Genomic DNA, 14,345 nt, shown 5'->3' with positions numbered 1-14,345 from the left:
ACTGGATCTCTTGAATTGGGATTTCTGTGTGACACATCTGATACTGTGTTTTGAAACCTGCCGAACTCTCCCGGCATGTGTGTTCTCTGGGAGGCAGAGCAGGCAGCAGGGAGTCTCGGATACTGTGATACCGACTGCAGCGGGTATGTGTTTCATATTTGTCTGAGCGGGAGACCCCCCCCCCTAAAAAATTACTTTACGGAATGCCATCAGATAATTTAATGCACCACACATAGTGTCGGGGGAGTTGCAAGTTGTTCCAGATAGTTGAGGAACAGTTTGTGAAAACATGTGCACAGATAAGTTATGGTGGACTACTGTGCAGCAGGCACAAGACACCCAGTATTCTTCCATTAGGAGGTTTTAGAAGTTAAACTACTTTTCAGGCCAATGATATAATTAAAGGTAAGCCACTCTGGAGTCCCTCTTGGTATTGGGTTTTGGTTAGCTGTCCTCGTTGAAAAGGTGGTGGAGGTATTGGGTGGTGGTGGTGGTGGGGGGGGGGGGGGGGGGGGGGGGGGTTGCTCCATAGACCTTGCAAGAGAAACCTAATGTAACCTTTTAATGATGGTGTAATATTTCATCCAGTTACGTTGAGAGAAAAAAACCTACAATAAGAGATGCTCTCTGTTTTAGTTTTGGCTCGCAGGTATGGCCCAGTCCAAGAGTTGAAGTAGAAGTGGCAGAGATCACTTGCTTGAGTGTCTCTTTACAACAAATGGTGGCTTCGACCAACATCCCTCAATTATCAGGCTTATCGCAACTAAGATGAGCTTAACCTCAACCTCCAACTCTTTCGCTCGAATTTTCCCCCTAATTAGCTGAGGGAAGGCTGCCTCAGAGGCTGCTGTAAGAATGAGGTCAGTAGATGGAGGCTGGGAACCACTCACAGAAACTAATTAGCCAACTTCCCAAAACACACTCGGACACTGCGATGAGGCCTCGTGTTTCTTGGGATGTTTGGGAAACTGAAACTCCCATCACACAAGTCGAGTCCTGCTAATTTCTCGATTTGCAAGTTCAATTTCTCCAACAGCTGCAGGATTTACATGAAGCTTTATTGTTTTGCAACTGAAAGTAGTTGTGGTCTACTTGACATGAGGTGTTGAAATCCTATGAGTAAACGTAGCTTCATTCAGCAAATTCAGTTCCACTTGTTTTAAAGGTATCGGTTCACACTTCTATTTACTGCTCACCTGGGGGCGGTTAGAGTCCACCAGTGACTCTCAGTCCAGACTGAAGCAATTAAACTGATTGAAAACAGGCCAGGAGTGTCCTGTAAGGAGAATTCGATGTTTCTTAACTCTGATGATCAAATTGAAAAGAACAAATGGTTAAATGTTTGTTGTTCTTTTGTTTGTGTTTTTTGGCATTACATTCTGTTTTTCTATATTTTGATAGTTTGAATCAGATGAACCAAGGAGAAAATGCAACCTTGAAATTCTCCAAGTGTTTCCATTTTTTTCCTCAGTGTTTTCAGCAATACACCTGCAAATAGATTTTTCTTGAGAAACAGAGAGCAGTTTATTGAGTTATTGATTGTAATTATGCTGCATCTTTTAGAAAATTAGAAACAGTGGAAACTCCTACCATCTACATATAATTCAGGAGTGTGATACGTCGTGAAAAACAAAAATAAGTTTTGTGTGATTTGGACTTGAGTTAAAAAAAATGCTTTGAATGAAGGAAAGCATTTTTAATTGAAAACAACTGAGCTTTGAAGGGAAAAGGGCTGCTTTTCTATCCAATGAGAAAATGCAGTGTTTAGTTGCGCTGACGATCAAAACTGAAAAATGCAAATGTGATGAATTTTGCCATCTGAATACATTTTTGTTTATATTTTTTATTAGATTTAAGGACTTGGGGCAAATAAAGGCCACATAGGTCAACCCTTTGGTCTTGTTTCTCCCTTATTTGGCACTGTTCTCACAGTGTTGCTGGATGTTTGAGCAGAAACATACTGCAGTTCTATTCACGTCTTTATTGTGATCATGGAGTTCTGTCTGTTAAATAAAGAAAGATACATAGGAGACCCGTTAAAATTAAATTCCAGCCCCAGAAACCCATATTATACTTGAAGTTTCTGTTTGAGGGGAAAAGAAAAGAATGTTTTTTTTTTAATATGTACTTTTCTGTGAACGGACACTCTAAAAATAATAAGCTCTAATTCATTATTGGCAGGCGCCAGGCCTGTTTTTTGGCACAAATCATATTTAATAATGCTGCAATTTTTATATAAATACATAAAGGAGGATATTGGACCGTTTCAGTTGAGTAGTGTGGCTCTGCTTTAAAAGTGGAAGTGGTTCTGTGTTATTGGAAAGTTTTTGTGGCTGATATGATTTTATGTTGAGTTGATAATTGAGACAGGGAACCCCACACAAATGAATACTACTGTTGTTTGGATGACAGGCAGATGTTTTACGATGTTGTAGGACACCCGATAAGCTCATGCTGGACAAAATGCATATCTACTTACACATTTTCCATTATTTTTAAATAAAGGCACTTTGATTTGACCGAAGCTGTGGTGAGGTCATTTCTAAAACAGTCAGTGCATGGAGGTGAACCAATAGCAGCGATGTCTTTTTTCAGCGCTTCAGGGTGTGAAACAATCTGACATCATTCAACCGGTTCAGATAAAGTGGTTCTTACTTGTCCCCATTATTTCAGATTATATCTTCTGAAGCACAATATGTTAAAACACAATGTAGCCTTCAGTCCCACACCTTCACATCCAGCTAGCATACTGTCTGGATCACAGCCTCAATGCCCTCCAGGACAATGCTATTATTCTCACCAGTGCTTTGCTCAGGACGGATCTGAAACAATCTTTGTGGTGTAACGGAGACGCGTCTGCAGGCCTCATGGCAAGCCCTGATCCTCCAGCGACTGTGCTCCTCTCTACAGTGACCCTTGTTTCCTGCAGCCATACTTAAGAAATAGCTTTCACCAGCTCTGTCCTCCGGCTCCAGTCTCTTGAAAAGACTAAACCTGCCTCACGGCATTCACAGGCGGGATTGACAGGCAGCTCACGGTTTTCAACACAGCGACACACAGGTCATACAAGAGCTGTCCAAACAGAGAATTGAATCCACAGACTTACCAGATGAAATCTGTGGCTACAAAAAGTGGCAAAAAAAAGAGTCACAAAACACCTGTTAATTGCAGGGTGTTTTACACACATTTTAACCTCTTAACCTCTGTTCTGTCTCATTGGCTCCCAGCACAGACACACAGTATCAGGTTATGGCTATCGGTGGGCTTGAGGGGTTTTCCAGTGGAGCCAGGAAGCAAAAAAATATGTCTGAAAGGCTAAACAATACATGTCATGAGCAGGTGTAAATGTAGCTTAAGACAACAATGAGACAGCAGATCTATGACATAAATCCAGTCAAGTGAGAATATAGGAAGCAGCTTCAAAGAAAACTGTTATTTGCTTGTAAATAGAATTAAAGGAAATTCATCATGAAGGGAAAATGGGAGTATAGCTCAAGCCATACATTGGTATAATACTAAAAAATGCATGGCATGTAAATGCATGTATACTGTATAGATGTATACAGGGAGACTGAAATATGATGATCAAATATTATTTTGTTTAGGTTTTGAAGAAAACCGGGACCATCAGAGTGCTGACAAACGTCTCTGTATTAACAGAAAAAACAGGACCCTATATTTTAGTCAAGATTTGCTTGTTGAGCCTTGATAAAGATGTACATTATTAAACAAAGCTTTTTCAAACAGAAAACTTGTGATAGTCCCAGAAAATATATTTTGTCCTTGTGGCACTAGAAAAAAAAATTATTTTGACATAAATCAGAATTGCACACCAGCAGTCTGAAGCAGGGAGGGACAGTGAGCACAGAGGCTTCCCTAATTAAACCAATGTTATCCTGCAGGAGAGACAGAAAGCCTCGGAAGCCAAGTCACTACTGATAAACCACTGAGCCTCTGTGTGTGTGCGTGTACTTTTAGTGTGTAGTTCAGATATTGTAATTAGGTCCTTGGAGTGGAGAGAAGGAGTCTCGAGAGTCCCAAAACAACCAGTCACATTTAGAAAAAAACAAAACAAAAAGCAAGATATTTACAAACACTGAAAACACAGAAACAGGCCATTTGAGTTGAGCAGGTACTCGGCTTTCATTCATTTTGATGGAAAGAGTCAAAATAGAGTATAGTATAGTGTATAACCATTCACATTTGCAAACTATCAGAAGTGTGGCAGTTAATAATGCATGAGTGTGTCTGTGGTGGTGTTGGAGGACCTGTGTCTCGGACGGCCGGTCTTAATGAAGTTGGGCATGTCTGCCTGACTGTGCTGCCAGAGAGTCATGAATAAACATCAGCCGGCTAATTAAACTCAGCGTTGGCAACTGTACTCATTAGTAAACAAGCAGCAGAGACGGATCTTGCACACGCTCACAGGGATTAGCATGGGACGGAGGAATGGTAATACCGGGCCTTCACTTTGTGTGTAGTACAGTATGGACTCTGGAGAGCAGGAGAGGACCTTGAGAAACAGAAAGAGGAAGTAAGGAACAGAAAAGTAAATTCAGTTCAGGAGAGGCAGCAATAGAAATATGAAGCGGTTTACATCATTATCAGAGAAGTTTAAACTTGCCCTCAGTATCTGCTGTGACTTCAAATTAAGGTTTGACTCTCTTACAATCAAACTCAATCAAATATAAATGCCAATGCCATCAGAGGTGCATACAAACTGTATATTAACATCGTTTTCTAAATTAAACTTAATAAACAGTGGCGGCTTGTGGCAAATTACTTAGGTGGGGCTCTTCATTATTCTTAAATTTTCAGCTAGTGTTAACTTAATCTAAATACAGTCCGCTTATAAAGCACATTACAACAATCTGGCCTTTTTTTTTAAACTGAGAGAGGCCCTCAGTTATGAAAATTATTGTGCTTTTAAACAAAATGTGAATAGAGCGCACTTATTAAAATGACACTTTTGTTTACATACTTAAACATACAACAACAAATACAATTACCGTAAATGCTAAATTAGTCCCTTTTAGAAAATTGATTGATGACTGTTATTCTGAGATTAGTGAAAACTCAAGCCACCTTCAGGTATATTTTCACCAATGCATCAATCCATCTTTCAAAGCATTTTAGAATTGTACCTCAAAAAAGAATTGCAAAATAAATTGTGTGCTTTTTTAAGCTCTTAGATTTCAGTCATATATCAGGCATGTATAAACATTTATAAACCGTTGATAAGCCTGTACAAATTTGCAAGAAGTTGAACCTGACCTGCAGCTTTTCAGCCAAATTTCTCCTTTCAAAACGGCTAAATTAGCACCCTTAGAAACATTACCATGATTCTGGTTTATTCTTGTACATACTAAAGCAAACTATAGCACGTGTGTACTGTTGTGTTAGTATCACATATTGGATCACAAGAGTTCAGGCATTTCCTTTTTTTTTTTTTTTTTTTTTTTTTTTGCTTTCTTTCAATAAAAAAAAAAGTTCAGGCATTTCCAATGCTAAATGAGAGTATCATCTGTGTATTGTTGACAGTAGTAAGCTGTAACCCATGATCTAAATGACAATATTTTATTGACGTTAGGGCTAAACATTGGCGTGGTAGTATAATATAATAATTTAACTCAGTAAAACGCAACCATTCACACTATTATAACATGTCTGCCCCTCTGTTGTATTTTCTTCACAGCTTGTAACTGTAATCTTCATGCCCGAAGGTGTCGTTTCAACATGGAGCTCTACAAACTATCGGGGAGGAAAAGTGGAGGCGTCTGCCTCAACTGTCGCCACAACACAGCAGGTCGCCATTGCCACTACTGCAAAGAGGGCTACTACAGAGACCTGTCCAAGCCCATCTCACACAGGAAGGCCTGCAAAGGTACTGAGCTCTTCTTTTTGCCTCCTACTTTGTTGACCGAAAGGCCTTGTGTCTATTTTTGGTTTTACTGAAAGAGGCAAGTTCTTACAATACATAGCACCATTAAGACATGAGTGGTTTACAAGACCTATAACTGCATTGAACTAATACTTTGCAGCAATATTAATGTGCAGTTTGAGATCATTCAGAAGAAAATGCAAGACTATAAAAAAGTGAAAACATTAGATTAACATTCCAGAAGCCAAAAAAACCCCAAACCAAACAAATATAGAAACATTAGCTGAAAATGATTCTGGTGAAGTTACAGTCACCACTTCACTGGCAACCTGCACCAAGGGAACCCAAATCCATCCATTGCTGAAGTTACTTGGGCCTGATATGAAGGTTGTAGATGAATTACAGGAAGCTGGGGGGAGACAACAGTCTTTGCATTCCTGAGCCTGTCTCACCCTCATCTCCCTCTGTCAGCAAAGATGAGTTGAAGGTCTTTCGGGATTGTGGAGGTCGTGGTGGTATGGGTGGGTTGGGCTGGGTGTTCCCTCATCGACACTGAGTTATTTGGCTTAGTTCGAGGTGGGGTGAGGGGATGACAGGACAAGCAAAACAAACAGAATCGAGGTGTGAAGTGATCTCCTGTGCAGGGAAAAGACGAATGAGGACCCGGGTAAATCAGTTAAAGAGCTGCAAGACAGAAGGAGGAGGAAACAAAGCAAAAAAGTCAGAATCAGGAGGTTGGTAGGAGGGTGAAAGACGGGAGCAAGGGAGACGATGGGTAATAAGGAGAGGAAGAGAGAAAAAAGACAAGAGGAGCACGCCCCTACACAGGTGTGCTCACCACTGAAAGCTGAGTGAATCGCCTGCCATCAGCCCTCACCGCAGCTAATAAGGGTCAAAGAAAGAGAGAAGCAGGAGGAGGAGGAAGGAGGTGACGGGAACTGAAAAGAGAGAGACTATGTTTTCTCACCTCTCCTGTAGCTGCAGGGAAAGATAACAGGAGCTGAATCCCTGTGCAAACAAGTCCAGAGACACCTCAGAGTCGCGTCGTACGTGGAGAGCTTGTACATACACACACAGACATACATGCATACCTGTTTGAGGACTTCAGAGCACTCACATCCAAGGTCTGTCCAAGAGGAAATATTAGCCTCCTGTTGACAGTCTAAGCCTGAGTTTTCTTATATCATTCACCAAGAAGTAAATAAGTAAACTCACACATCAGTCAGTGTCGCAGAAGCCTGTCGTAGGAGTAAAACATCTCTAAAACATCAAACACCAAACAAAGTCTGGTGTGAGTTTTGATCAAAACAGCAGTTTGCAAAGAGGTGCTTTGTTCAGCTGAACTCCAGACCAATGCATTTCATACCCTTGATGAAATAAATCTGTCTGTTCACACTGTTTAGTTCTTAATTTGCAGTTTTTCCCTTTTGTAGAGGGAGTACCCTTTTGACCCGTTTCCTGTAGTTGCAACAAAAACATGCATAAATCTCACGCAAAAGAAAGTTGCACTTGATGCATTCAACCTTATTAAATTCCTGACATCCAGCAACCCATAGCAAAGCATGCTTTCTTCCCTGAATGACCAAAAATTAATAACAAAGCTTTCGACAAATGTGTGGATATAGTCACCCCCTCCAGTCACTCATGAGCAATGTGCCTAAACTGAGTTTAACACCTTCCGTGGCTTTGGGCCCATTCTCCTGTCGGCCAGGAATGCAAACACACATTCATCACGACAGGACATTGTGTATCATTAACCCCTATCCTCTGCTGTGTCTTCCAGGCGAGCTTATTGCGGGGATTTGACATCATTTTTGCTGATTTTACATCCCTTCTCATGTGTCCAAGACTTGATTCTTTCAGCATCTCATAACTTCCATTGATCTGGGTTTGTTTCTTAAAATAGAACAGTTTGGGGCCTTATGGCCCTTCTGTGCTTTCCGTCACATAACGGAGGAGCGCTCAGCCTGTTAACCTGCGACTATGCACAAAATCTGCTGTTTGCAATATGCAGTAGACACACTCATCAACACTAATGTAGTAATTTACTAATCCTCTTTTATTTACTTCCGTAAAATAATTAAAATTTATAAAGCACACTTCAGCAGTAATGCAATTTCAAGTGTTTTATATTAACTAACATGTACAGCTGGCAAGAGCAATGAGAAAGGTTAATAAAAACAAGGCAAGAAAACTATAAATATCTTAAAATAAAGAGAAAACATCGAAATAATTAAATAGAAAAACATTATGAATAAGAGTACCAGAGTTAAAGATACAGTGAAACATAAAGCTTTTTCACTAAAATCAGGAAGATCTTCAGCCTGGTTTCAGGGCCTGTCCAAACAAGAACACCATTTCATGTACACGCACCATTTTGGCCAATCATCCACATGGTGCCAGCATTTTAGGAGGCAACAAAACATTTTATTTTGTAACATGGGTCCCAGAGCAGGGAAAATCTAAAATTATCGAGCAGGTTGAGCTTCTAAGGATTTTGTAAATCTTTATGACAGATGAATTACCATAGAAAGATCAGTTTCAATCATTAATGAGCAGCTCTCAAAATTAAAATGTTTTATTATATGAGACAATCATTCATCAACATTATGATTATTGCTGGGATTATGAAGTAAAGATGTTCTGTGTTCTATGTTGCAAGGATCAGCTACTTCTTTCTGACACTTTATAGTGAGATTAGTAGTTGTTAATCCCCCAAGCCAAGCCATGTGAGGTTTTCTTTGTATGCTCTGACAGCACTACAAGTGACAATTTAATTTTTATTATATGATTATGATGTGACTGATTTAATTCATGACTTGAGCTGCTTTTTTTTGGGGGGGGGGGGGGGGGGTTATCCTGTCATCAAATGACTTAAAATGAGCACCACCTTGCAACAGCATCCATATCAATATAGTTTTTTGACTTTAAAAAAACAAAGCAAGGTTGACTCAACCTGATTTTGGTCTAAGAATAGTTGAGTCTATATTTAATGTTTTGGTTATAAAATAGTAACGGCCCCCTTGGCTCCTTGCAGAAGTATAGTCACGACCTATACTGATTTCTCCAAAGTTCACAAACTAGTAATTACTGAATCATCTCACATGAGGGAATTATTTCTCCTTGACTCCTTCAAGCTCACTGCTGCCTCTCACTGAACTCAAGTATAAACACATTGCATCATTGTTTATAAAATTGTCGGCTCACCCAAACAGTTTTGTTCAATTTAATCCATGAAATTTGCCAGAGTTTACGCACCTCCCACCTCCCCCAACTCAGTGTAATTATAACCAACCGCTGTCCAACTTCGGCTGAGGTTTTCCGTTACAGCAAGATAGTTACAATAAAGGATCTGTTGTAATTACCCCTAGCTGACAAATGATACAACACATGAACTGTTTGCTCAGCCAATTATAACATTTTTCCAGCAATATTTGTAGAATTACTGATGGAAATTTGTGTTATTGTACACCATGGTCTCTCTCTTTACAAAAGAACAAACCAAAGTTACCACACACCACTTTTTTTTCCTACGTCAGACACCTTCATAGACTGTCAAGGCTTCGCCCTGCCAAATTCTCTCAGGTTCACCACATCATAACTCAAGATAATTCAATGAAACTCAAACCGCAGAACTAATTTCTGTCCACTCCTCAAGCAGCATGGGCCGTGCACCGAAGTGACAGCAATTAAGAGCTTTGGTTATTTATTAAACTCGGGGAAAGGACCTTTCTCTGTGTGGCTTTTGGAAGAGAATAAACGCCGAAGGAGTGCAGGCAGGTCGAGGAGCACAAGAGTTTGCTTTTATATGTGTAACACAATCCTCTACGAAAGCAGCTCATTTCCATAGGAGGCCATTATGAGTAAAGGAGAGCAGATGCTTATCCACAGCGGAGCGAGCCCTGCCCGGTGGCTACATTTACATGGCAAAATGTATAACTTCACCCCTCATTGAGCAAGAGTGTAAACTTGGAGTAGCCTTCAGTCAGCTCTTGTTTGCATTTTTCACAGTTTAAATTATAAGAATATAACAGACATACAGCGTTTGACGGGGAGAAGAAACAGGGTTTACCTGGAAAAGATGCAGCACTCTGTGTGGTCTGTGTGAACTCCTCCGACATTCAGCCAAGATAACAGATGCCACTAAAGTTTAATCAGCTGGTGTGTTATCCTTGTTTGTCACCTGGGCATTAAGTCTTATCTTTTCACACCCAAACACAGGTCATTTCCATCAGAATCCATCTCCATGGGAAGTCTGCAATGGACTGCAATGACTAAAAAAGAGATCTATGTCCAATAAAAAGGCATGGGTTTCATTAGTTATCCTCAGAAGGCTGTCTAATTTAAGGAAAAACAGCTAGAATAGGTTACCCTTGTTTCTGTGATTGATGGAGTGATTTCAAACCCTTTCAGCCTTCAAATCAAACCGCTTATAATCACATCGGTCAGTTGGATGATGACTAACATATCTGGCCTGTGGAAGATAGGCAGAGATTCACTGAAGCCAAAATAGCAAGCTAACGGCCTCCATCCCTCTCCTCATCATATGTCTTTGATCGACGCAGTATACTTTCTTTTATTGAGTACATATCAAATGTTTTCTGCTCAGGATTCAAACATTATTGTTTTCATGAGTTCGGCTGATTCTGAATTAAAAAGGCGCACATGTGTTTGATATGCAGTGGGTTGAATTTAATTTCCAAAAATAAGCCCACGTCTAGATTTTTATGAACCGTCACTGGCCAAAACATGACTCCTCAGTCTATAAGAGGCTGTCATTTTGATAAATAAATAATGAAACAGCGCATGAAGCAAGAAGACGCACAATCCATTACAATTCAAAAGGCTGTTTATGTGAAGTTCAACAATTCAACAACACAAATCTTTATTTGCTCTCCAAAGATACTTGTGGAACATAAAACAAATTATAGGAAAACACAGACTTGGGTCGCTTGGCTGTACTCCAGGACAAACAATTTACTCCGAGTGGCACGATACGTATAAACTGGAATGGCAAGAAGGGAGTTTAGACTTCAAATAGTTGGCATTGAAAGTTTTCACTTCAATGTCGTACTGGTGCTTGGCTGCCTCTCTTACAAGGTTAACCATGAACAATTAAAATTTTTGTTTTCCATTTCATTCTGTGCAGTCAAATGCAATCATTTTGGCTACATAAGGTTTATCCCTCAGAGGAAAGGTTTTACAGACATTTGCTTTTTAAATGAACCCCTCTCAATTTTGTTTCACTGAGACAGTGAAAAACGTTTTGCTGTTTGATCCTCATATCTCTCCTAGTCATCTGAAGTAGCCATGACGTCAAGCACATGGCCACTCAGCCATTTAAGTGGACACACACTTAAACTGTTCCTCACACCTTGGCAGTGAGTCTGTCCTTAAAGTCACCAGGTGTGTCCTCCAGTCAGAGAGTCCAACCAATTTGTCATCTGACAGGACAGCGAGCCGGACAGCTCTAAAGCTGGCCAGGACGATTAGATCTTCGGAAGGAGGAGGCAGCATGTTTCCCACCTGTGCACCATGTGCTGTGCACCTTGATTTACTGGCAAGCTGCAGGCCCTGAGCTGCGGTTATGGGCACATGCTCTTAAAAGCATAACGCAAGCTCTGTGAAGATCCAACAGGGAACTGGCTTTGCCCCCCTTGTGCCTCAAAGTCTTCTGACATGCTCCTAAATTTACAGGCCTGGAGACGTGCTGGACGGGCCTCCACGCTGTTTATTGGGCTTCCTGAGACGCTCTGTGTGTGTGTGTGAGTGTGTGTGTGTGTGTGTGCGTGCGTGCGTGCGTGCGTGCGACCTACTGAACAAAGCAATGAAAGCAGTGACAGATGGGTCTGATAAAGGAACTAATAGGTACACACACTTTAAGGGAGTTTTTCTGAGGCTGATAAGAAGGGCCAACAGCACAGGTACTCACACAGAGATAAGAGCAGCAACAGAAGCTGAGTACAGGAGTGCAGGAAACAGGCAATAGAGATAAAAGAGAGAGTGTGACCAGAGAGAATAGAGGAGGGGCTCTGCTGAAACGCAGACCGTACTACACAAAAATAGGGACTTCAGCCTGGGAGGAAAGAGTTGTCTTGTAGTGCCTCACTTGTCAGATTTTTTGACAAAAAAACAACAACTCTGTTGTTTCCAAGAGTCAGAGGTCAATCATAAGGAGAAGATATACCGTATTACATTACCGCTTTTACAGCAGTCTTTTCCCCGAGGCCCACTGTAATGTGGATCTCCCCGAGAGCTTGTCTGTCATACAGCCTGATTGAATAACAACCATATCACTGCTCTCGGTCGAAGTAAAGATAAAGAACGCACTGCTTTTAGACGCTTTAGCCGTCCTCATATTAATTGAAATCAAACAGTCACATATCTGGTGTTTAGATTGAACAAAAAAACATGTTTCTTTTTTGTCCTTTTCTGTCACGTGTATTAGCGACTTATTATCAGAAAGTGATTTCAAGGAATGAACATGTTTTGAAACTATAAATCTGAATATGGGTTGGCCAAATAGCATGGTATTGAAAAAAAATAAAAAGCCACTGTATTATCCTGCAAACTCCAATGTGCATCAATGCATTGACTCCTTTGAAGGCTGTCAGTGACACAGCACAGGAAAAATAAATCTCAGGAAAGAGGCAGTGAATGAGGTGAAGTGTCCCAGTCGTACAGCTAAATGTGAAATTCTGAGTTTTTCCTGGAAATCAACTGAAAATAAAGCTCCCATTTTTTTGAGGAATGTAGTGGAATTTAGTTTCAGACTGTGTTTCTGGCTTTGGAGATGTTTTGATTAAAATGGTGACGGATTAGGTTTCCCAGTATCAACTGAGTGGAAGACAGACAATTCAACATCCTCTCCTCACCAGAATCTCTATATTCACAAAAATAAAAATGACAAAAACGCACTCGCAGACAACAATGACTCAACAGCGATTTTCAAGTCTAACTGGTTTGGCCGTGAAATAAATTAAGCATTTGGATTCGGATCGAGCAATTGGAAAATGATTACATTCCTGAAGCATATGTGTTTGATAGACCCCCCAGTTTGGGAGGAAGTGTGACAGACGGCCTGGGCTTGCATTCAAAGCCCGACATTAATCAGAAACAGGCTATTGGGATTATCCTCCATTATTTTATAATTTGGTAAACAGGCACAGCCCTTTTGTCTTTACCACACACACACACAGCTGCAGTCCAAGCAAGCTCAACTTCTGGTAGACATGCCAGAGCCCGGCAGTCGCATTCACATGCGCCAGCACACGAGAACAAACAGAGACATTTCAAGTCTCAAGGTGATGTTGACAGTGCGCCGTGGCGGCTTTCATATGATGGCTGTAACAAGAAGTGAAATGTCAAGGGAAGTCTCTAGACTTGTGGCACTTTTTTCAACGAGTGTTGCATTGGATCTGAGTAAGTTCTGTCTCTCTGTGCACGCCTCCACTTGTCTCTCACCACTGTAATTGTTGCCACACTGCTGCTGTGTACCCACCTGCACTCCCTATAGATAGTATAGTTTGTGGTTTGTGTATCCCCACGCGTGTGTGTGTGTGTGTGTGTGTGTGTGTGTGTGTGTGTGTGTGTGTGTGTGTGTGTGTGTGTGTGTGTGTGTGTGTGTGTGTGTGTGTGTGTGTGTGTGTGTGTGTGTGTGTGTGTGCACGTGACCACTCACTGTTTCTTCCTCTGTTTCCTCACAGCATGCGATTGCCATCCCGTGGGTGCAGCTGGCAAAACCTGTAACCAAACCACAGGACAATGTCCCTGTAAAGACGGCGTGACTGGTATCACATGCAACCGCTGTGCTAAAGGCTACCAGCAGAGCCGCTCGCCCATTGCACCCTGCATAAGTACGTGGAACCACGATTCAGCATGTCTACCTCACTGTAGGAACACGTGATCTGGCCTCAGGAGCACAACAGAAACTGCACTCTGTGTTTATACACTTATGTGTATATTCAAAGTGATGCATACAGCACGGTGTGAACACACTTGTTCGAGCAGACACAAGTCATCCCATCCCTCTTCCTCAAAGTGGTTAACGTCCGACTGTCGGATCCCTGACCAGTAAATCTGCTTGCTTAAATAAACACACCATTAAACTAAACCTCAATGTTATGGCCTTCCCGGCTCACTGGCCTTCATAAATCTCCGTGAAAACCCAGAGCTGTTAAAAGCAGCATCTCCTAGCTCCAAAGTGTCCCGGATTGAAGAGCAGAATGATTCATACCACACTCCAAAAGCAGCCTCAGTAGCTTTATGCTCCTGGTGAGTAAGATGAATAAGATAAAGGTGACAAAATCACTGGATTTTGATTAGTTCCTTTGCCAGAACTACACATTTTAATTGAAGATAATATAAGGTACTTATAATGTGCTCCTTGTGAGGCATGCACATACATATTAATTTAAAGACTGAAGACAACTTTAAAGGATACTTTAAATTAACTTGCTCATGT

General features: G+C 41.1%; 1 protein-coding gene across 1 annotated transcript in view; it reads left to right on the top strand.

The window, feature by feature from the left end:
- Positions 1–14,345, top strand: part of ntn1a (netrin 1a) — a 58,286-nt gene that overhangs the window by 25,296 nt on the left and 18,645 nt on the right. Inside the window, exons 3-4 of the mRNA XM_080520044.1 lie at positions 5,696–5,884; positions 13,588–13,737. Coding sequence (XP_080376170.1) covers positions 5,696–5,884; positions 13,588–13,737 — 339 coding nt within the window. The remainder of the gene's footprint in view (positions 1–5,695; positions 5,885–13,587; positions 13,738–14,345) is intronic.

Source organism: Blennius ocellaris (assembly GCF_963422515.1).
Source record: "Blennius ocellaris genome assembly, chromosome: 3".
Lineage (NCBI taxonomy): Eukaryota > Metazoa > Chordata > Actinopteri > Blenniiformes > Blenniidae > Blennius > Blennius ocellaris.
The sequence above is the reverse complement of the archived record's forward strand: the minus strand, read 5'-3'. Positions and strand labels throughout refer to the sequence as shown.